This window comes from Coregonus lavaretus (assembly GCF_964263955.1).
Source record: "Coregonus lavaretus genome assembly, contig: SUPER_35_unloc_2, whole genome shotgun sequence".
NCBI classification, from domain to species: Eukaryota; Metazoa; Chordata; class Actinopteri; order Salmoniformes; family Salmonidae; genus Coregonus; species Coregonus lavaretus.
The window spans coordinates 3,347,785-3,372,715 of record NW_028167180.1 but is presented as its reverse complement, the minus strand read 5'-3'; the positions used below and the strand labels follow the sequence as shown (position 1 = coordinate 3,372,715).

General features: G+C 39.8%; 1 protein-coding gene across 1 annotated transcript in view; it reads left to right on the top strand.

Moving 5' to 3' along the window:
• LOC311110138 (interferon-induced very large GTPase 1-like) overlaps positions 1 to 24,288 on the top strand; it is a 60,407-nt gene extending 36,119 nt beyond the window's left edge. The window contains 7 exon segments of the mRNA XM_084188700.1: positions 9,151 to 9,193; positions 9,390 to 9,659; positions 9,783 to 10,049; positions 15,665 to 15,934; positions 18,120 to 20,881; positions 20,884 to 20,946; positions 20,950 to 24,288. Coding sequence (XP_084044826.1) covers positions 9,860 to 10,049; positions 15,665 to 15,934; positions 18,120 to 20,881; positions 20,884 to 20,946; positions 20,950 to 22,809 — 5,145 coding nt within the window. The 5' untranslated portion in view covers positions 9,151 to 9,193; positions 9,390 to 9,659; positions 9,783 to 9,859 and the 3' untranslated portion in view covers positions 22,810 to 24,288.
• The last annotated feature ends 643 nt before the right edge of the window (positions 24,289 to 24,931 follow it).

Here is a 24,931-nt window from a genome sequence, read left to right as displayed (position 1 = left end):
TTATTATGATCAACAACCAAATCAAAATAATAATGATAAAATATTGTACAATTCAGGTGTGCAAAGCTCTTAGAGACTATCCCCAAAAGACTCATAGCTGTAATTGCTGCCAAAGCTGTTTCTAACATGTATTGACTCAGGGGGGTGAATACTTATCTAATGAAGATATATGTGTTTTATTTTTCATAAATTTTTTAAAGATGTTAGAATTTTTCTACCACTTTGACATTACGGAGTATTTTATGTAGATCGTTGACCTAAAATGGAAATTGAATCCTTTTTAATACTACTTTGTAACACAACGAAATGGGGAAAAAGTTCAGGGGTGTGTATACTTTCTGAAGGCGCTGTAGGCTGTCTAAAACAAATTAAACTACAAATGTTATGGGATGCATTTTCTCCATTGTTTTTTTATGGTAGGCCACTCTGGTAGGCCTACATTATGATCAAATAGCCACAGTAGCCTACTTGGCCACTGTTAAAACTGTAACTTAAAGCGGGTACATCCTCAGTGTTCACAGTAAACGCACACCGGAAGTTACACAGAATTTTCACAACGTTCAAGTTTGCACTCAGCAGACCTGAAAATTGCTCAGTGCCGAAAAAATGAGAGGGAACATTGGTTAAGAGATCTAATGTTCATAGTGCAACTGCAGAAAAACATTAACGATTAACGATTAAATGGGTCAGGTGTTACTAGCTACTTGTGAGGTTAATGAATCACTGTTCTCCGTCAGATAAATGGTCTAAAATGGTGGAGTGCTGTATACTACAGTCTATAAACTGTGTGAAACAAATTCAACTCTACAATTGTTGACTATAATTTCATTAGAAATGACTGACAAGAAAAGGATCAACTAAATCACATGATGATGGTGCACCTTTACAAGTAGTCTATCCTAAATCAACCGATTTATCACACTAGCCTAATACAGCAGCCATCAGCATTATATTATGAGAGTATTGAGGCAGTGTGGACAGATACCACGATTTGTTAAGACACTCTTATTTATGTGTGTAGTGTAGCCTACTAGTGAACATTACTGTAGTCCAGTCCATGGTTTCATTATACTGATAACTACTGTAGTGTAGTCTACTAGTGAACATTACTGAGAGTCCAGTCCATGGTTTCATTATATTGATAACTACTGTAGTGTAGTCTACTAGTGAACATTACCTAAGTCCAGTTCATGTTTTCATTATACTGATAACTACTAGTGAACATTACTGCTAGTCCAGTCCATGTTTTCATTACACTGATAACGGATGGACTAAGGACTCCATTCCATGTTTTATTTATGCACTAGTTCGTCTACAGAGTTAGTGAACAACAATGCACAGTATCTATGTATCCCCACAATGCTTCATGAGCTATAGAGGCTATGTAGTTGTGAATATCTACCTTTTCCCCAGTAAAAATATCAACATAAACTGTAAAAAGAATGTAGAAAGTAAACATGTACCTCAATATTTACAGAGGGATTGTTCACATTGATACACTTTGATTCAGTAAAGGATATTCAATGACACTGTACCAGAGAAGACTGGTGGGAGGTGCTATAGGAGGATGGACTCATTGTAATGAATGGAATGGTATCAAACACATCAAACGTATGGAAACCACATGTTTGACTCCATTCCACGAATTCCATTCCAGCCATTGCAATGAGACCATCCTCCTATAGCTCATCCCACCAGGCTCCTCTGCACTGTACAGTTCTATGAAAATATACCATGACACGGGAGGGCTTCAGAGGTGTAAAGCAGAGGGCTTTAAAATATATATATATATTTTGAGATGGGCTTAAAATGGAACTTGTCAACTGTTATTTAGCCATGTACAATTAAAATAGGTTCAGAACGGGGCAGCACAGCTGGTCCTTAAATGTAAACTGAGATAATTGATTATTTGCATGTCAATCTCTCCTGGCTCAAAGTGGAGGAGAGATTGACTTCATCACTACTTATTTTTGTAAGAAGTATTAACATGTTGAATGCACTGAGCTGTCTGTTCAAACTAAAAATCGCAGCCCCTCCACCCCCAAACGACTTCCCGTGGCTATGGTCTCTGTACATCTGAAAGCGTCCCTTCACTCCTTTAATTTCTGCTGTCTCTGCTATAACGTCTCAGGACCCATCAGCTCTACAAAGTCCTCTGTCGCCACCTAGAGGAACAAATGAGTAATTACAACTATCACAGGAACTCCAGAAAGTTGATAGAATACTGTATAATGTTTTCTGATTTATGTTTGTTTGTATTTTCACTGCATTTAATAACTACGAGCTGAAGACACATTCCCACATTATCAAATCATTTGAATGGACAAATAATATTTTCTTTATAGAGTTTGCGGCGTATGCCAATGCTAAGATGTGTCGTGTTATTTCCAGATGTTTTTAATTAATTTGACCCTATCAATATTTGGCACCACAAACATTTCAAAAATTAGAACTACATATTCTGCCTCTTAGAAAACATAGACCTGTTGTGTTTTTTTAAAGCGAGTTGTTTGTCGAAGTTCTTTCCTCTTAGAAAGTGAGAGTAAATTCGACAACTTTTCTCTCTTTTTGTGGCTACACCCAGGTTTTTTCGACTTGCAAGACAGCAGGAGAAATGGTAGGTTAATATTTTTATTATGAAAGTCAGGTGTTAGATTCTTTGGGAGGCGATTCTTATTCAACTCAACGAAACTGTCTTATAATAAAGGCCCGATTTTTCAACTTCTTTCTAATACATGGCAAGTACAGAAATCTAGTACCCCGCTAGGCCCACTACCATAATGGCGGAGTTCGCACAGCTACCTGACGCTGAGATTTAAGCTATTTAGCAGGTATAATAATATATTTATCCTAAAATAAGAGATAGACAATCGTGTGTATTGTATTTCTGCTATATCGTCTTAGTACCCATCAGCTCTACAAAGTCCTCTGTCTCCACCAAGAGGAACAAAGGAGTGATTACAACTATCACAGGAACGCCAAAAAGTTGATACCAATACTGTATAATGTTTTCGGATCTATGCTTGTTTGTATTTTCACTGCATTTAATAACTACGAGCTGAAGACACATTCCCACATTATCAAATCACTTGAATGGACAAATAATATTTTCTTTATAGAGTTTGCGGCGTATGCCAATGCTAAGATGTGTCGTGTTATTTCCAGATGTTTTTAATTAATTTGACCCTATCAATATTTGACACCACAAACGTTTCAAATATTAGAACTACATATTCTGCCTCTTAGAAAACGTAGACCTGTTGTGTTTTTTTTAAAGCGGGAGTTGTTTTGTCGAAGTGCTTTCCTGTTAGAAAGTGAGAGTAAATTCGACAACCTTTCTCTATTTCTATGGCTACACCCAGGTTTTTTCGACTTGCAAGACAGCAGGAGAAATGGTAGGTTAATATTTTTATTATGAAAGTCAGGTGTTAGATTCTTTGGGAGTCGATTCTTATTCTACTCAACGAAACTTTCTTATAATAAAGGCCCGATTTTTCAACTTCTTTCTAATACATGGCAAGTACAAAAATCTAGTACCCCGCTAGGCCCACTGGCATAATGGTGAGTGCGCACAAGGAAGACCACGAAACGTGTTCTCTTTTACACAGCTACCTGACGCTGAGAGTTAAGATATTTAGCAGATATATTATTATATTTATCCTAAAATAAGAGATGCGTATGAGGAAAGAAATAATTGTGTGTATTGTATACATACAGTGTATTTCTTCCTAACTTTGATAGGCGGTCATAGGCCTAATTGAGTCCTGTTACATTTTTACAGTTGTGTCAGAATACCCATACTTGCGTTCTAAATAGTAGGCATTTAGGTATGCGAAAATATAACGTTTTATATGTGACATTTGGAAAATCGACTAAGCTTTAAGTGCCAGGATGTTATACTAATTTCGGCTATAATTCGCTGCACACTGTTGAGGAAGGACGCACTGTACCCAAATGAACGGTGAGTCTAGTATGTTGATATTTGTTGTTACTGCATAAATTTTTACGATTAGTAATACACATTATGTCGTTTTAGTAAGTATTTCGGATACGACCTATGACTCCCAGCCAACCTTGACAAAATGGATTCATTAAAACTTAGCCACTTTGGTTTTGCGTTGGGCCATAGAGATATACAGCAGAGGCAGCTTTATTGATGCTATCTCCTTTTTGAAGTAGTACACTGGCTGATCCCTCCCGATGACCAGACTGGACACAACAGGGTCACCAGGAAGGATAAGCCAATGAAGGTGGAAGCCCCACACAGTTGAATACGTTGAAATGGTGGAACCGCTGCTCATGCTAATACAGCCTTTTGGCCACTAGAGGCCTCTATCATTCTCTATGGTGGGGCAGGTTGGGGCAAGAAGGAATACAGTTTGTCAGAATTGACCAGGATAGACTTTTCCTAGCATGTTAGGAGAAATACTCCGCAGGTTAGTATAATTAACGTAGTAGGTTGGGAAAATTAGGTTCAAGTTAAGTAAAGGGTTAGGGTTAACTAAAATACAAAAACAAACTTTTAACGTCAATTTGACAAACTGTGCACCATCTAGCCATGCCCAGGTTGGGGTGGATTGGTGTCCTGCCTAGGCATAATACAATTTCCTAAAAGAGGACTGACACGAAAAAGACAACTAAATAACATAATTACATATTCACTATGTAATTATGCTACATTGCTAGGTTAAATCTTTTTTTATTGTTTTATAATAATAATAATTTAAACAAAAAAACATTCAGCCTTTACTGCTTTTCACAATTGTATTCGGCACAAAATGCTTTACAGAATATCATTATAATGTCAATTTAAATCCCCAGCACAGTAGGCCTACTCTGCTTTTGTGTTTAAACGTTTTAATATAATGGTATTTACTCTTCTTATTTACAGATTGATATGGGACCAGACCAGTCCTCTTCAGGATTGTGAGGCCTCCTCTCTGAGAGTTATAATGAGTTATCATCAGGGGGCTAAGGGTGGAGCCATCCCTAAAGACAGACAGAAGGATGGGTCACCAAACAAGGATCTTGATGAGACCATGGACCCTGATATGAAGAGGTGTGTGTGTTTGTGTGCGCGCGCACAACTGCTTGTTGAAGACTTTTAGATCTGTATCCTATTTAAAAGTAATGCATTTTTAGAAGGATACTGAGTTACTGCATAGTACATTTAACAGAAAATATGAAAGATTTGGTAAGTGTAAATGACTGAGGACAAACCAAGTCCAAAGGTAGTTCACTTCTATAATGCTGCATGTGATTTGAGTATTTACTAAATGTGCATGTCTTTCTTGTATTATTTGCAGTGTCCATCCAGAGATAGCCGAGTCTGTTTCCGCTGGTTGTTTATCAATGAAGAGTGGTACATCAATGGTTCACTCTCTTCATGTCAAAGAGGGGGCCTCTTCACAAAGAAAAGGGTGAGTTTCTACATGTTACCAGGAAATGTAGAACCATCTCTATAATGAAGTGATAATGCCAGAGGCTACGGTAGGATATGAGGAAGCGCTGTGGGACTGAAGTTTTTAATGAAAATATGTAAATCATTATTTGAATATGTTGGTAACCCATCTCTATAATTAAGTGATAATGCCAGAGAAGCCGGTGTTTGGAGGATATATTGGCATGGATGTTGTTAGGCACGAACACCGGCTTTGAGGGCATTATCACTTTTATACAATGGGTTACCAACATATTCAAATAATGATTTACATATTTTCATTAAAAACTTTATTTTGATGAATTTATTCATACTATTTCATCCTTCCACAAGATATAGTCCCGACACAAATCTAGGGTTGCTACCCAAACCGGCTGGTCGTTCGTTCTATCGGTTCGGTTGCCAGAGACGCGACCCAGTCGTTCAGTCTTTTTGTTCTGTATCTATAGACGGACCCAGTCGTTCAGTCTTTTTGTTCTGTATCTATAGACGCGACCCAGTCATTCAGTCTTTTTGTTCTGTATCTATGGACGCGACCCAGTCGTTCAGTCTTTTTATTCTGTATCTATGGACGCGACCCAGTCGTTCAGTCTTTTTGTTCTGTATCTATAGACGCGACCCAGTCATTCAGTCTTTTTGTTCTGTATCTATAGACATGACCCAGTCGTTCGTTCTAAATGTTCCATTGCCATACTGTCTGGCAACGCTTTTATCCCTTGCTTGCTAGCTAGCCAACTACAGCTAATTTACAGGTAAGTCAAACAGTGCAGCCAGAATAACAACGGTATTTGCATTTGTTTAAGCTGTTTTCTAGAGACATTTATTCGGATAAATCCATAACAATGAGCTAATGAGGCGCGATTTCGCCTGGCATAGAGAATGTGCTCTCTCGTCAGGACACTGTTGTTCAGAGGAGCTAGCCAACAACACAGCTACAGTAACACAATCACTTCAAACTGAAGCTGGAAAGACTGCAAACTAGCTGCACTTCGTTTCATTTGACCTTTTATCAATTGACATTTCTTTGTATATATCCATAAAAATGATGCCAGCTGATTCATGATTTCGACTGGCTGAGAAACCCTGCCTGTCTGTCTCGTACCGACTCCCGACACGTTCATTGCTATGGGACAGCTGGAGATCGAATTTGAATATTGAAACAATGTTGCAAATATCAGAGACAGACAGCAAGGTTTATCTAAATCTCCGCTGTTGAAAACTAAATGTTAGTCTAAAAGAAATGTGAGATAATGTCTAGATGCTTTTTATAGTGGAGATCAAGTGTATAAAGTGCCTGGCTGGGCTGATGAGACAGTGGATTGCGCAGTCAGATGGAACAGAGTAAATAGGCTTTTTAACATCATAGATTTAGCCGGTGGTAACTTGTGGAATAGACACCGGCTGGAATGCAGTTTTTACCAATCAGCATTCAGGATTAGACCCACCCGTTGTATAATTTAGTAATAACCACCTATAAGTGTAATTCTTCAGTTATCACATGGTTTACATTTTCATGTTAATGTTGCAGTGCAGAATAAACTTCACAGAAAATATTCTGTTCATCAATATATTTGATAAAGGATCAGAATAATTTTACGTCTGTAGAAATGAGTTAAACTAAAATTATGAATTCTGACTCAATATTCAATGTTGTATTATGTTGTATGACTTGTGCTGCTTGCAGGTCCCAACCAGAGATGGCAGAGTCTGTTTCATCTGGTTTTTTATCAATAAAGAGTGACCAATCCATGGATCAACCTTTTCATTTCAAAGGGTAATATTTTACATAGTCCTTTGAGCCTATGTCATAATAATAACATTTTCTTAATTATTTGTGACTTAAGGTGAGACAAAAATGCACATAACGATATGATGAGTAGGTTACCATGATAACAGATAGTTATAAGTAGGTTACCATGATAACAGATAGTTATAGGTAGGTTACCATTATAACAGATAGTTATAGGTAGGTTATATTAAAATATAATAATATTATCAGGCCATTATGTGTTAAACTGAATGGGTCAGGTTCTTTTGATCAATGTATTTGATAAATGTTATTTTCCAATTCCCAACCAGGCCAGGAGAGGTACCCTGTGATATCTGCTCTGAGGTCCAAGCTTTGAAGTTCTGTCTGACCTGCACTCAGTCCTAATGTGAGACCCACGTTAGGAAGCACTACACATTACCTAAACTACAGACACACACCCTGGTGGAGGTGACTGGAGACCTGGAGGAGAGACTCTGTCAGGAGCACCACAGAGATCTGGAGGTGTTCTGCAGGACAGACCAGATGCTGATCTGCTTGGAGTGTTCAGTGACAGCACAAAGGTCATGACCTGATCATTGAAGAGATAAAACAAACTGGAAGACAGGTAGTTGATCCCCCACCTCATTATACCCAAAAGTATGTGGACACCCTTTCAAATTAGTGTATTCGGCTATTTCAGCCACACCCGTTGCTGACAGGTGTATAAAATCGAGCACACAGCCATGCAATCTCCATAGACAAACATTGACAGTAGAATGGCCTTACTGAAGAGCTCAGTGACTTTCAACGTGGCACCGTCATAGGATGCCACCTTTCCAACAAGTTAGTTCGTCAAATTTCTGCCCTGCTAGAGCTGCCCCGGTCAACTGTAAGTGCTGTTATTGTGAAGTGGAAACGTCTAGGAGTAACAACGGCTCAACCGCGAAGCGGTAGGCCACACAAGCTTACAGAACGGGACCGCCGAGTGCTGAAGTGCGTAGAGCGTAAAAGTCGTCTGTCCTCAGTTGCAACACTCACTATCGAGTTCCAAACTAACTCTGGAAGCAACGCCAGCACAAGAACTGTTCGTCTGGAGCTTCATGAAATGAGTTTCCATGGCAGAGCAGCCACACACAAGCCTAAGATCACCATGTGCAATGTCAAGCGTCGGCTGGAGTGGTGTAAAGCTCACCGCCATTGGACTCTGGAGCAGTGGAAGTGCATTCTCTGGAGTGATGAATCACGCTTCACCATCTTGCAGTCCAAAAGACGAATCTGGGTTTGACGGATGCCAGGAGAACACTACCTGCCCGAATGCATAGTGCCAACTGTAAAGTTTTGTGGAGGAGGAATAATGGTCTGGGGCTGTTTGTCATGGTTCGGGCTAGGCCCCTTAGTTCCACTGAAGGGAAATCTTAACGCTACAGCATACAATGACATTCTAGACGATTCTGTGCTTCCAACTTTGTGGCAACAGTTTGGGGATGGCCATTTCCTGTTTCAGCATGACAATGCTCCCGTTCACAAAGCGAGGTCCATGCAGAAATGGTTTGTCGAGATCGGTGTGGAGGAACGTGACTGGCCTGCACAGAGCCCTGACCTCAACTCCATCGAACACCTTTGGGATGAATTGGAACGCAGACTGCGAGCCAGGACTAATCGCCCAACATAAGTGCCTGACCTCACTAATGCCCTTGTGGCTGAATGGAAGCAAGTCCCCGCAGCAATGTTCCAGCATCTAGAGGAAACTCCATATTAAATCACATGATTTTGGAATTAGATGTTCGACGAGCAGGTGTCCACATACTATTGACAATGTAGTGTACTTATTACAGAAGATTTGCTAATACTGTTAATTCAAGTTCATGCTACAAGCTTTGTCATTGCTTGTTTTGCAACATAAACATTTAGTTTTTTTTCAATGAAAAGATTGTTTCTTACTCTGTTTCCACTGCTCAAGACTTTTGATGGAGAGCAACGCCAAAGGCCAGAGTCAGTCGACGGTAAGTGCATGTACAATCAATAATTAATTAACCCAAAAGTTGTTCTTTGAGATCTTTAGTGATAGCTCATAACTTGTGAACAATGATGTACATAACGTTTGTAAAAAAGTATTTAAGATATAATTTGTTACTCCTATTCTGATATAAGTAAATTAGTATGCATTTGTGGTTCCAATTAAGTCCGTTTTTTCTCCAGTGCTGCCTCCTCCTGGGAAGATCCAGGTCCTGTCAGTGAGATCAGACTCTGTGTCTCTGAGCTGGGGTTCTCCTGAGGGGCTGAAGGCACCACACAAGTTCAGAGTGACCTGGGGCTGTGACCTGGGGGAAACGGATTCATCAAAAGTGAAAGGCGGGTATCATCTTAAAATAAGCAGTCTCCAACCTGGTGAAAAGTACCAGTTCAACGTGGCTACAGAAGGAGAAGATGGAAGACAAAGCAGATGTGTCTCAGCATCTGTAACCACAGGTAGAGAGTTTGGTTTTAGTCATGTTTTACTGACATACTTTGTTGTGTTTTAAGAGCGATATTGTTATGGACTCATCTGTCATGGAAAGATCTTCTTACAACAAATCTTGATTTTTGTTCCAGTGGTTCCACCCAGAGACTTAAAGGTAGACCATTTGAACGATACCTCCTTCACTCTCCACTGGTCCAAGGCTGAAGGAATGGAAAAAGTCCCACAGCGCTTCCTCATATCCTACTGCAGCCCAAGAACAGACCTCCATGCAGAGAATACTAAAGACTGCCACAAAACATTCTCAAACCTGCAGCCTGGTACTGAGTACACCGTCAGCGTCTCAACTGTACTGAACAATGGGGAACAGAGTGAACCTGTCTCTACAACAATCTGCACTAGTAAGAGATCTCCTCACCTTATTACAGTTCATCATCTCTACCAGAACAGACATTTTGCTATATTACAAATCAACTTCTATAGTGACTTTTGTTTTTAGCTTATTTCTTCCCACATTATAAGTGATTGCAAAGACATGTTTATCTATAGAGTTATTCACACTATAGTCCCTGGGTTCTCATGCATTATTACTTAAACATAAATGAAAAGAATGGTGTGATTAGAAATCCTCTACACAATAAGTGTTTTACACTGTACTACTGATAAAGTTAAGCAAGCAGAGGCAGATCAACTCCTTGACATAATGACTAACAGGAATGGAGGAAAGCATGAATTCAAATTTTTTTTGGATTTCATGTAATGGACATACACAAAATAGTCCAAATTGGTGAAGTAAAATTTAAAAAATAACTTGTTTAAAAAATAAATAAAAAATCAATAACGGAAAAGTGGTGCGTGCATAAGTATTCACCCCCTTTGTTATGAAGCCACTAAATAAGATCTGGTGCAACCAATTACCTTCAGAAGTCACATAATTAGTTAAATAAATTTCACCTGTGTGCAAGTATCACATGATCTGTCACATGATCTCAGTATATATACACCTGTTCTGAAAGGCCCCAGAGTCTGCAACACCACTAAGCAAGGGGCACCACCAAGCAAGAGGCACCATGAAGACCAAGGAGCTTTCCAAACAGGTCAGGGACCCATTTGTGGAGAAGTACAGATCAGGGTTGGGTTATAAAAAAATATCTGAAACTTTGAACATCCCACGGAGCACCATTAAATCCATTATAAAAAAATGGAAAGAATATAGCACCACAACAAACCTGCCAAGCAAACACGTTTGATGTTCGCCAAAAGGCATGTGGGAGACTCCCCAAACATATGGAAGAAGGTACTCTGGTCAGATTAGACTAAAATGTAGCTTTTTGGCCATGAAGGAATACGCTATGTCTGGGGCAAACCCAACACCTCTCATCACCCTGAGAACACCATCCCCACAGTGAAGCATGGTGGTGGCAGCATCATGCTGTGGGGATGTTTTTCATCGGCAGGGACTGGGAAACTGGTCAGAATTGAAGGAATGATGGATGGCACTAAATACAGGGAAATTCTTGAGGGAAACCTGTTTCAGTCTTCCAGAGATTTGAGACTGGGATGGAGGTTCACCTTCCAGCAGGACAATGACCCTAAGCATACTGCTAAAGCAACACTTGAGTGGTTTAAGGGGAAACATTTAAACGTCTTGGAATGGCCTAGTCAAAGCCCAGACCTCAATCCAATTGAGAGTCTGTGGTATGACTTAAAGATTGCTGTACACCAGCGGAACCCATCCAACTTGAAGGAGCTGGAGCAGTTTTCCCTTGAAGAATGGGCAAAAATCCCAGTGGCTAGATGTGCCAAGCTTATAGAGACATACCCTAAGAGACTTGCAGCTGTAATTGCTGCAAAAGGTGGCTCTACAAAGTATTTACTTTGGGGGGGGGGTGAATAGTTATGTACGCTCAAGTGTTCTGTTTTTTTGTTTCAGAATAAATAATATATTGCATCTTCAAAGTGGTAGGCATGTTGTGTAAATCAAATTATACATACCCCCCAAAAAATCCATTTTAATTCCAGGTTGTAAGGCAACAAAATAGGAAAAACGTCAAGGCGGGTGAATTATTTCGCAAGCCACTGTAGCCGTGGTTACATACATAACCCTTTATCTCCACCTGTGCGTGCCAGTTGGTTATTTTGGGATTTCCTCCCCCTCCCATATCCTGTTCCCACCATACTTTTAAATCCATGTCTCCCCAAATGTTAAAATGAATTATGAACTCCTCCATGTTTTGTTTGTGTTTGTAGTAGCCGCACTGCGCTGGTCTATGTATTAATAGAATTCTGAGTATTTACATGTTTCCAAGGTGAATTATTAGTTTCATGTTCATTCCCTAGGCTGGCCTACTACGGCACGGTGGAGATCACAAAAAAAATTCAACAGTAGGCAGGTTTGCATTGACCCCATTGTCTTATGTCAGATGGCGTCACTCCTACGGGATGCTCGTCCCTCAATCGATCAGTGCAGGTAGAATCAAGTCGCTATCTGACATGAGAAAATGCATTGTTCTGTGTTTATTCTACAAAAGCAATGTCGCAAATGAAAACATAGCGACATGTGTAATGGAATCAGCTATAGGAAACATGTTCTAAAGATAGACAACTTCTGTATCCGTTCGACGGGTGGATTTTTATTTTGTCTAACTTTCTTTATTGCAAAACATTCTAATTGAAACTGTGTTTTTGGGAAAAAAATAATGATTGCAGAATACATTTGAAGGTACGCGGGGCACGTGATGTCATCGCATAATTATAAAGCACCGTCTACATTTAATTCTAAATGCTTACTGCTAAATCCATTTTTCTATAAAAATGTTTCTTTGCAGGACAAGGATTGTCTTAACTTTCAAGAATGACAGAATTGCTTCACTTTGCTTTTCTGGTTGGCTGGTTGCAAGTTTCAACATCCAATTATTTCAGATCTACGCTACAGGACTGCAATTTTCACTGATAGAAATCCTATTAAATTACTACTATTTCTATTGCTATTCTATGGTTTCACCATGGTATAGACTGTGATAATTATTAGAAAATATTAGTAAATTCTTGCATTCTATCCATGCTGGCTTTAGCGGGCTACCTGAGACATGAAACAGATATGTCGAAAGGGCATACAATTCTTCAACCAATAACATTTTACCTAGCTTGATAAGCTAGCTAACGTTGCTAATAATAAAGTCAGCTATATGCCTAACGTTGACAATTTGGTCAAACTAGCTACATTATCCATATGATAAGGTTGTAGTTGTCAATTTTTTTCTTTGTTGTCATCTTTTGGTTGAAAAGTTAAAAGGTCAGTGGTGAAACGTCACAACTCAGCAACTCGGGCAGTTTCCCCACTTGGAATTCCAACATGGAGGGTCATTCAAGTAAAACTTCCCAGCATGGGAACACGGCATTATTCGTTTTTCGCTAAACTATTTTGTTTTATGTGTGACGTCATTTCGTCAAGCTGGATATATCAACACAGGGTCGTTCAATGGAAACACACCCTAGCAGGCACATGTCACATCTATTTTCTATGCAAACTTTCTAAATGTCGTTAAAAAAATCACTGGACAAGTTCATGGAAATGTAGATACTGTTGCACAGGTCGTAAAGACAGACAAAAAGGTTTAGACCAGGGGTGTCAAACTCATTTTAGCTCAGGGGCCACATGGAGGAAAATCTATTCCCAAGTGGGCCGGACCGGAAAAATCATGGTATGTATAACTTAAAAACAACAACTTCAGATTGTTTTCTTTGTTTTAATACGATCAACATACAACATAAAGCTGGAGCCTGAGGACAGTGTGTCCAAAATAGTACAAGCACAACATCACTATTAATCATAAAACACGTCAAGTTTATTTGAAAATTCTAATGAAAAAGAACACACAAACACACAATGCCTCAGTGATTAACAGAACTGTTTCACAGATCACAGAACTATATCAGGGTGTCATTTCTCAGGCAGAAATGTAGATAAAAATAATGAAATCCTGTTCCCCAAACAAGTGCAAGAACCACAGAGTCAAGAATAGGTTAAATATACAAATAAAATCAATTACACACTTTTACAAATTTTTCAGACAGGGGAAGTGAGCTGCATCACCACCGGCAAGTTGCGTCTCCCACAATGACGGCTTCAACTTGAAAGAACGTATGCTGTCATAATACTGCGTGACAACTTTGTTGCGCCCTTGCAGCTGTTTGTTCAAGTTATTCAGGTGCTCTGTAACATCCACCATAAATGCAAGGTCCTGCATCCATTCTGCGGAATGAAATTCTAACACTGGTTTGCCCTTTTCTTCCATGAACTGTTCAATTTCTTCTCGTAAATCAAAGAAACGCCTCAGCACAGCACCTCGGCTTAACCATCTTACCTCAGTGTGGTATGGCAGGCCATAGATGTGGTCTTTCTCTCTGAGAAGGCTGTCAAACTGACGGTGATTCAGGCTTCTGGATCGGATGAAATTAACAGTTTGGATGACCACCTTCATGACGTTATCCATCTTTTAATGACTTGCAACACAAAGCCTGGTGCAAAATACAGTGAAAAGTCAAAAAATCACGTCCTCCATTTGCAGATTGCACTTTCTCTCTGAACTTTGTCACAACGCCTGCTTTTTTCCCGATCATTGAGGGCGCACCATCTGTAGCCAGGCTGACAGCGCGGGACCAGTCCACTCCGACCCTGTCCAGCGTGCCGACGAGTGCGGTAAAAATATCAGCTGCTGTCGTTGTATCTGTCATCGGCACCAACTCCACGAACTCCTCGGTGACGGTCAATGTGTCATCAACTCCGCGGATGAAAATGGCCAGTTGTGCAACATCTGTAATGTCCGTGCTTTCATCAATTGCAACCGAAAACGCAATAAATTACTTTACTTTTTGCTTCAACTGGCTGTCCAAATCCACTGAAAGATCGTAAATCCTGTCTGCAACTGTGTTTCTTGTCAGGCTGATATTTACAAAAGCCTGACGCTTTTCAGGGCACACAATCTCCGCTGACTTCATCATGCATGTTTTTACAAATTCACCCTCACTAAATGGTTTTGAAGCCACTGCGATTTCATTAGCAATGAGGTAGCTAGCTTTCACTGCAGCATCACTGATGTCTCGGCTGTGAGTAAACACAGACTGCTGTTTCTTCAGACCCACCAACAGTTCATTCACCTTCTCTCTTCTCCGCTGTCCTTGAAAGTTGTCATATTTGTCGGCATGAAGACTCACATAGTGGCGACGAAGGTTATATTCTTTCAGCACTGCAACATGCTGTGAACACACCAAACATACAGCTTTCCCATTCAATTCCGTGAATAAATAGGAGGATGACCATTTTTCTTGGAACACTCTGCACTCTGCGTCCACTTTTCTCTTTTTTGACAGAGACATATTGGGGCAATGAGGGTGCCAAAGCACATAATGTTAAAAGTAGAAGCCGTAATAAATATCGCGGGCAAAACAAAGTAGCTCATTGGCTGCACGTGCTTGACCTACTTGCTCTGCCCCGGTATAAACAGTTTGCTTGCTTAACACAATTGCTATTGCGCCATCCAGTGGACGCAATTGGAACAGCAGTTTATTTTATTGAAAAATTGCAGCGCATTTTTATACTTTACAAAATCATCTCGCGGGCCGGATTAAACCCGTTTGCGGGCCTGATCCGGCCCGCGGGCCGGACGTTTGACACCCCTGGTTTAGACAAACCCCCAACTGTTGCAAACCAAATCCTAGCCCAGTAGCAAGGGGAAATAATAATTTCTAGATGCTTTTTTCCAGGGAAGATTAAGTTTATGAATTGACTGTCCAGGATGTTGGACAGTGGCTGCAAATTGATCATTCAAATGGAACTGTTAAAAGGCATTACCCCGGGATTGTGGGAAATAATGCCACATTCACATGCTAGTCGGAACTAGGAACCTCAGAGTTAAAAAGAAAATAGAGCTTCCTATTGGTTGATTCATCTTTCCTCCTGTAGCATATTTCTGGAGATAAACTGTAACCCTGACATTAATGTATTTTCCTTTAGTACTGCCTGCACCAGACCAGCTGACTGTTGACTCAGTGGACACCACATCAGCTGCTGTTAGCTGGAGCCAGCCACCAGGATTAGACCAAACCCAACATTATTACCAGATCTCCTACCGCTGTCCAGGGACAGAACCACACATCACTACCACATCTTCACACAGCATCACTCTCTCTGACCTGCAAGGTGGTACTCAGTACTCTGTCACTGTCTGCACTATGCTGAAGAATGGAAAGCGAAGTCAACTGGTGTCAACAACCCTCACCACAAGTAAGGAAGTACACTACTTAAGTATTGTCTGGGCAAAATACTGGTTTAATCAACTGTATTTAAACATAATTTGTCAATGTATTGTGACATGGAATCTACATGGAAAATACATTGGATTTGAAAAAAGTTATCAACAATCTGTTATTTTGAGGAAAAAAACTATACCACAGGATTGTCATCATGGTAACCAAATTTCAACATAGATAACCCTTTTGTAAAATATGTTGAATTTGTACCTTTTAAAACAACGTCGGATGTAATCTTCAATGTAATATCCACTATCAGAATAAATAAACAATCGGCTGGGCAGCACCTCCTACTGGAGAATTGATCTACCCTTTTGTCTCCCAGGGTTTTAACCTTCTTCCCTGTGATATTTGTCACTGACCAAAAAATAGAAGTAAAAAAACAGGACTAAATCTTATCAAACTCTATTTAAAGTGAATTTAACGTTTGATTTAGTCATGTACTTTAACTTAGATTTCTGGTTGAGATGGAGACGTGAATCCAACATATCAATTATTAATTTGTAGACAAACTGGAATTAAAGCCAGACAGTGGCACAGATGGAACTATCCAGGAAGAAGATAAATCACCTTGAAATGTTGCTATTTGATTGCATTGACAACCAAACACAATTCAATATTCCTTTTGAAATACAATAAATAGCCTATTAACTTGACGTCTTTAACTCTACCAAAAACAAAAGTTAAAGGATGGGATTAAGTCATTTGTTCAAATGGAACAAGTTACGTCTCCTTTAAAGCTAGAATCCTTAACTGAAAAAATAACAAAGCAGACCAGCCCGCCTCAGTTTAAGTAAAAAGCTGAGGGATGGGCCTGGAGAAATGTAACCATTCAAATTCATAGACAAAGCTATGGATGCAAGGACTGACCATCCATGACATCAACATTATAGACAATGTTTTGAGGCTATACAGAGTTTGTTTACATTTAAATTGCTTTCAAACACTGGAGTAAAACAAGCTTATATTTTAGATATTATGGGGTGCAACAGTTTAACTAAGCTTTTGATGCTTTTATAATGTGTATTCTTCAAAAATCAATGGGTATATATAATTACTTTAAAAGTCCCAAAATGGATGTAGCAACTAAGGATTCTAGCTTTAATGTTGATATTTGGTTGCGTTGTCAACCAAACACAATTCAATATTACTTTTGTAATACAGTAAATAGCCTAAAATTATCTTAATGTAACGTTCAACCTTAAAATGAGTAACACATTCATGGCCACACCTCCCGAGTGGCGCAGTGGTCTAAGGCACTGCATCGCAGTGCTAGCTGTGCCACTAGAGATCCTGGTTCGAATCCAGGCTCTGTCGTAGCCGGCTGCGACCGGGAGACCCATGGCACAATTGGCCCAGCGTCGTCCAGGGTAGGGGAGGGAATGGCCGGCAGGGATGTAGCTCAGTTGGTATAGCATGGCGTTTGCAACGCCAGGGTTGTGGGTTCGATTCCCACGGGGGGCCAGTATGAAAAAAATAAAAAAAATAAAAAATAATGTATGCACTCACTAACTGTAAGTCGCTCTGGATAAGAGCGTCTGCTAAATGACTAAAATGTAAATGTAATGTTGAGGTTACTGTAACTATACATTTCTTCTTATGTAATCATATAAAGTCTGCATGTTTAAGATAGCATGCAAAGGTCATCGCAGGTCTGTGGAGATCTTCACAATTGCTGTAATAATCTAGTAGAATCTCGAATGGCATTGATCACTTGCACCATGTACTTTTAATGTAATCTCAACTGCAATTCAGGTCATTAGGTTCGGCTATTAGAGAAGCACAGTGATAAGTAACACATTGAATAAATAAACAAAATATCTGACATTGTATTCCCATTGGAGTTTGGTTGTGCTTTTAGATGGTTGAAAGCATAGTGATAACACATTGGGATATAAACTACATTTTGGCTGTCTTTTTGAGTGGGTGAATATAGGTTGTAATCTCATTGATCAACGTCTCACCCAAATACTACCCAATTATCCATGTTGAAATGATGTGGTTTGCCCAGTGGGTAGTTATCAAAATGAATCTATGAACTAATCATAAAGCATGTGTCAGCATGGGATGTAAAGGTACAGTATCTTCCCTGATGATAAATATATGATGGTGATTTCCCTGGATCTTTCCTATTTCCTGATCTTCCTTTCTATTTACAGAACCCTGTCTCATGGAGCTGTTGTCAAAGACTGGACTAGAAGATCATTATGAAAACAAGCTGACGTTAAGTACTGTCCTTGAGATAAATGATAATACTACATCAGATGAACCACTTACCACTATGCAGTCACTTCCAGGGGCCTTCCTTAAGAAATTAATGATGGCAAATGTGAATGCTAGGAGTGTAAAATGTATGTCTACTGACCAGGAAGTTTTCTATTATGGTGTAGACAACCTGGACACTGACTCTGATACCAGCAATGTAATTCATCCACTGGACCTGATAACTGCCCTGTTTCTGTGCTCAGATGGTTTCCTGCAGCAGGAGATGGTCCAGAAAATGTCCATGTGTCAGTTTGCTGTTCCTCTCCTGCTGCCAAACTGTGACAAAAAACAAAGCACTTTGATGCTGTGGGCCTTGAGGGACATAGTGAAGAAGTTTAGATCCTCTTCACAAACGGCCACAAATGCTTTCGTGGAGGAGAGAATAGTTCTCTCTGATATTCCTATGGTGTCTTTTGTTAGGCTAGGAGAGAGCAGCTTGTCCAAGTCTCAGATTTTGAACAAGTTGCTTAGTAACCCTCAACAGTACCATGATACATTTGTTCATCATGATATGGAATGTGGCGATGTCCCTCGGCAAATCTCAGATGGTCTAGTTGAAATCAGCTGGTACTTTCCATGTGGGAACAGAAACATAGACATGTTCACTAAGCCTGTGGCTGTTGCCAATCTCAGAGGAGACATCAGGTCCTTTGAAACACAGTTCTCCTTTCTGTGTCAAACATCAGCTGCAGTTTACATTTTCATTGACGACTTTGAGGCAGATCTCAAGGTTTTGGAAGGAAAAAGCACAAAAGCAGAGTTATTTCTGGTTGTCAACTCTCAGAGAAAAACATTCAAGGTGGACACATTGAAGAAAATGATTACACAATACAGTATCAAAGAAACAAATGTGATTGTGAAAAAGAAGCAGAATGATGCAGAATTTGTCAAAACCCTGCAGTCATCTGTGGGTGACATCATCGAAAAAAGTAAAAACAGATTGACAATTGAAAACATGGCTGACGTGGCTCATCAGTTTGGGATTCTGGTTGATGAAGACAGTGATGCGTGTCAGAGTGCCAGGACGATGGCATATGAAATCACCAGGAACATCACAGACACCATTAAATTCAAAGATGAACAGCTACCCTTACAAGGGCAAATCTGGAAAGAGCTTTCCCAGTTGGAAAAGGAGAGGTGTAGGCTGAGAAAAGCAGGGGATGCAGACATTGAACAATACAAGAGCCCTCTGAAGAAAAAGGAGGAGGAATTGAGAAAGAAGCTAAATCAATTTGAAATGTCAGATGCAATGGCAAGCTTCATTTCAGGATTGTCAAGTTCAGGAGCTGAGCGATCCTATTTCCTCAAATGGATGCGCATAAATCTGGACAATCTGTCACTGCAGAACCTGTCTGCTTTGCGGGACCGGTACAAAGATCTCTGCCAACATTCTCCGGAGAAAAAAGACAACATTAAAGATTTGGATAAGCAATTATCTGACTGTTCCTTAGGACTTGAACACTTCCTGCGTGAGTTGGGCCAGTTTTATGAAGCTGCCTGCTCCCTCCCTGAAGGTAGCCTACAAAGGGAACAGATGGAGCATCTCCTTGGTTTGTGTGCTCAGATGCTGTTGGATGGCTCCCCTGTTGAGCTTGTGGATGGAGATGCATCAAATATCCCTCTAAAATGGATATCAGCTGTACTGACTCAGCTTCATACTCTTGTCCAATCCAACAGCAAGATCCGGGTGGTCACAGTTTTAGGGGTCCAAAGCACTGGGAAGTCCACTCTCCTCAACACCATGTTTGGGGTCCAGTTTGCTGTCAGCAGTGGAAGATGCACCAGAGGGGCCTTCATGCTACTGATTAAAGTCAACAAAGAACTCAAGGAGGAACTGAAATGTGACTTCATCATGATCATTGACACAGAGGGGTTGAAATCACCAGAGCTGGCTCAACTCGATGATAGCTATGAACATGACAATGAATTGGCCACACTGGTGATAGGACTCAGTGATGTCACTATTATCAACATCGCCATGGAGAACTCCACAGAGATGAAAGACATTCTACAGATTGTTGTTCATGCTTTTATCAGGATGAAGGAAGTGGGGAAGAAGCCAGTGTGTCATTTTGTGCACCAGAATGTCTCAGACATGTCTGCTCATGACAACAACATGAGGGACAGGAAGAAGTTGTTGGAACAGTTGAATGAAATGACCCTGGCAGCAGCCAGAATGGAGAAGAAGGAGAATATCTCCAAGTTCACTGACGTGATGGAGTATGATCCAGACACAAGCAGCTGCTACATCCCAGGACTCTGGCATGGGACTCCCCCGATGGCTCCAGTCAATGCTGGCTACAGTGAGGCTGTGTATGACTTCAAGAAGAGCTTGATGGAGGATTTCAGACAATGCCGAAAAAATTATGTCTTGACGCATTTCATGAAGTGGACACAAAGCTTGTGGGAGTCTGTTAAATTTGAGAACTTCATCTTCAGTTTCAGAAACAGCTTGGTTGCAGATGCATACTCCAGATTATGCACTGAGTACAGTGATTTGGAATGGGCCTTCCAGAAAGACATGTACAACTGGATGATTGGTGCTGAAACCAACATTTCTAATTTTGACATGACAGTTCTTAATCGCCAGATCTCCATAAGAGATATGCTTAATGACCTGATGAGGGAAGCATCGGAGAAGCTGTCAGTGGGGGAAAAAAGGAAATCCAAAACAATCTAATTACATACTTTAAAAAGCAAGATGGCCATGTCAATCTGGTGTAAAAATACAGGGAAGGCTTTGTGGCCAGTGCTAAAACACTGAGACGAGAGACAGAAAACACAGTGAATAACACTCTACATGGAGCTGTTGAAATCAAAGAGGGAATGGCCAAACTGGATGACATAAAAAGTTCACAGGCAAATACAATGGAGAAGAAGGTACTGGCTTTGCTGCAGACCTGTAGACAGAACAAATCTGATTTATCAGAACAGGACCTCATAGAAGAGTTTGAAAGAATGTGGAAGGAAACTCTGTCTGAGATCAAATTCAGAGGACTCACAAGAAGAGATGTTGCTCAGGATGCCTTCAACATTTTACATGACCATTTCTCTACAAGGCCGGGTTATGTCAAAAGTATGTTGGTTGGAAACAGCTTGGTTGATTGTGGGAAGATACCGTTTGTTGTAGAGTCAGGTAATTGGTGGAAGAAGACTAAAGGCTTTGTCAGGCACTGGAATAGAGATAGTGACCATTACAGGATGAAACTACAAAAGTTGTGTGATGACATCATAACACATTGTCAGGACTTGATAACCCAGAAGGTGAGAAGCAGAACAGATTACCATGACACTGACATCAAAGAGCTGCTGAACAACATTGATGAAACATTGCAACAAAACAAGAAACGTAAAGTTAGTGAAGAATGTGAAGAATGTGAGGTTAAACTGAAGTTGCACATCTGTGGCATAGCAGCGATAACATTTCAAAAGAAGCATGATGATTTAATTGCAGTCAATGACCCCCGAAAATGTCTGGAACAGTCTAAGGAAAAGTACCTTACTGACTTCATAGACTTATTTCATAACAAAGACCAGTGCCTTAAGAAAGCTGAGGAGTTCACAAAGCTCTTACGGCCAGCTGTACAGGACTATGTGACCAAAATGATTGGTCCTGATATAGTTGATGAAATGAAGACAGGTAAAGGGTCAGAGACTTACAGCACACGGATGCGTTTCCAATTCTCCATTTTAGAACAGCTCCTAATGGATGGGAAATATGAGAAATACAGAGAATACATCAAGCATTATGAAAGGTTTGTGAAGGACTGGCTGTTTGACCAGATTGTCGAACAACTCTCAAAGGACAGCAGACTGGAGAAATTGGAGAATAAACATCTTTTAGAGATAGTCGAGATAATCACTGATACAATTTCTAACATCAGAAAAACACATAGCACTATAAAAGATATCAATACTTTCATTCAGAAAATGTGTTGTGCCCTTGGAGAGAAGCTTGTCTTCCCCAAGGATGATCTGGATTTGATCATGACTCTGAACTACTCTGAAAATACAGAACAGTTTGCTGACTACCTAATAGATTATGTGGGAGAATTGGAGCAGTCACTGGCAGCTGTGTACGATAAGGGAGGAGGCATCAAAGAGAGACTCAGATCTCTGCCATTCATGCCTCAGGACAAGATGTTCACCAGTCTGTTTGGCTGTGGAGAGGTATGCCCCTTCTGCCATGCACCCTGTGAAGCAGGGGGGAAGGAGCATGCCAAACACTTTACCTCCATTCACCGTCCAAACGGGCTCAGCGCTTGGAGGGGTAGAGTGACAAAGGTGCTAGTTATTGACATATGTTCATCTCTTGTGATAAGTGGCCGTTCATTTTACATATCCTCAACAGCAAAAGAATCTTATCCCTACAAGGACTACCAGACATATTACCCTAACTGGGTCATAACTGGAGATTCCAGCGTTGAGGCGTCAGACTACTGGAAGTATGTGATGGCTACATTCAATGAGAGAATTGCTACAGACACAGATGCACTCCCTGCTGATATCCCAGAGGACTGGAAGGCATTAACATTTGATGATGCAATGAAGAGCTTGAAGGGCTCATTCAACATGAAAGACTAGTATTAAACTAGCTATAAGAAGTCTCTAGTTGTCGACATGACAACCATTCAAAGATGTCAGACTTGACAACCAGAATTAACTCTCATGACATGGATATATCACAGAATCAAAATATGTGAAATAATGTACAGATCTGTCAATACCCAATGCAATTCTGAAAAGAACAACTGCAGCAAGACAAGTCATAGTTACGGATACATTGATAAATTATATAAAAACTTGGCAATTTACAGATCTGATGTTCCATAATGAAATAGCTAACACTTTGAGTTTTATGGGAAAGGAATACAATATAGTCAAGTAATAAATAAATAAATAATGACGTCAATGTAATTAAAGCATTTTAACATGATTCAGAAATCACACAAAAGGCAAGAAAAGTAAACGTGAACACAACAGGTTAACCAACAGATTCAGAGTTTTACTTGATAATGTCCATAGATAAACACAATACACAGGTAACTAATTGTTTATTTCTTTTAAATTATAATAATTAAATTTCTCTCATTTACTTTACCATCTAACCTATGGCTTGATATGCCTTAATCACAGATTATGAAGAGACTGCATCATTCAGTGGTAAACGGTTGGCTTGGATTTAGTTTCTCTTATTTTACCTTTTACATGTTCATCTTAATGTACTTTTTATTTAATGAATATGCATTTGTTGTTTCATATACAGGTATTACACATTCATGGGTCTTTTAAATAATTTACTTCAACAAGAATGATTACTAAGTAGACTTCAAATATAATGTTTTTAATTGATCGCACCTTCAAATAGTGATTTGTTCAATGACTTCATTGCTTTGAACACATTAGTTTCGATAAGGTGTAATTCCTAATCAGTGACCATCAGTAATGTAACTTAATTAATACTCTTCAGGTGTGCTTGATGTATACAGTATGTTTTGAAGTAATGCTCAGTGACCATCAGTAATGTAACTTCATTAATAATCTTCAGGTATGCTTGGTGTATACAGTATGTTTTGAAGTACTGCACTCTGTTTGTTTTGAATGCTAATGATTATGATGATGATGTTTGTTGATAATGGTGATTATACATTTGGCGGTTGATAAAGATTATATTGTTGATTTTCTTTTTGGTGTTGATAATGATGTTTTTTTGTTGTTGATGATGGTGATTTTGTTTTTGTAGTTGATGATGGGGGATTTTATTTTTGGAGTTAAGGATGTGGGATTGAACTCTCTAGAGCCTGCAGTGAACGGCTTTCAGTTGGCCAAACTATCACCATGATGAGAACAAAAAAAAGTTTAGTTGTACTGTTCAAATATATTGATATTGTTTATGATCTCTTACAAATGTTATTTTGCCTGCTGTGAAAACACACATACATTGTACTTTGCAGACATATTGTGAAATCATGCAAATTGTTGAAATTGAAAGTAAAAATGCCTTTCCGTTGTGTACTATCTTGTTGATAGAAATAATGATTAAAAACGAATCAATTAAAAACATTATTTGGTGTCATGAAATACTGTCCAGCAATAGAACACCAGTATTGCTTGTTCACTTGAAATCTGTTGTAGACAGTTTTAATCAAATATTAGACAAATAAAGGCACATAATGTGCATATCTAGGGGCCATATGTATCAAATAAAATGTTATTTGTCACATGCACCGAATACAACAGGTGTAGACCTTACAGTGAAATGCTTACTTACAAGCCAACATATATATATATTTGTTTAATGCAAATAGGGCGGCGCACAATTAGCCAGCGTCGTCCAGGGTAGGGGAGGGAATGGCCGGCAGGGATGTAGCTCAGTTGGTAGAGCATGGCGTTTGCAACGCCAGGGTTGTGGGTTCGATTCCCACGGGGGGCCAGTATGAAAATGTATTCCCTCACTTAACTGTAAGTCGCTCTGGATAAGAGCGTCTGCTAAATGACTAAAATGTAAAATGGGTAGCCATTTGATTAGCTGTTCAGGAGTTTTATGGCGTGGGGGTAGAAGCTGTTAAGAAGCCTTTTGGACCTAGACTTGGCTCTCTGGTACCGCTTGCCATGCGGTAGCATAGAGAACAGTCCATGACTAGGGTGGCTGGAGTCTTTGACAATTTTAGGGCCTTCCTCTGACACCGCCTGGTATAGAGGTCCT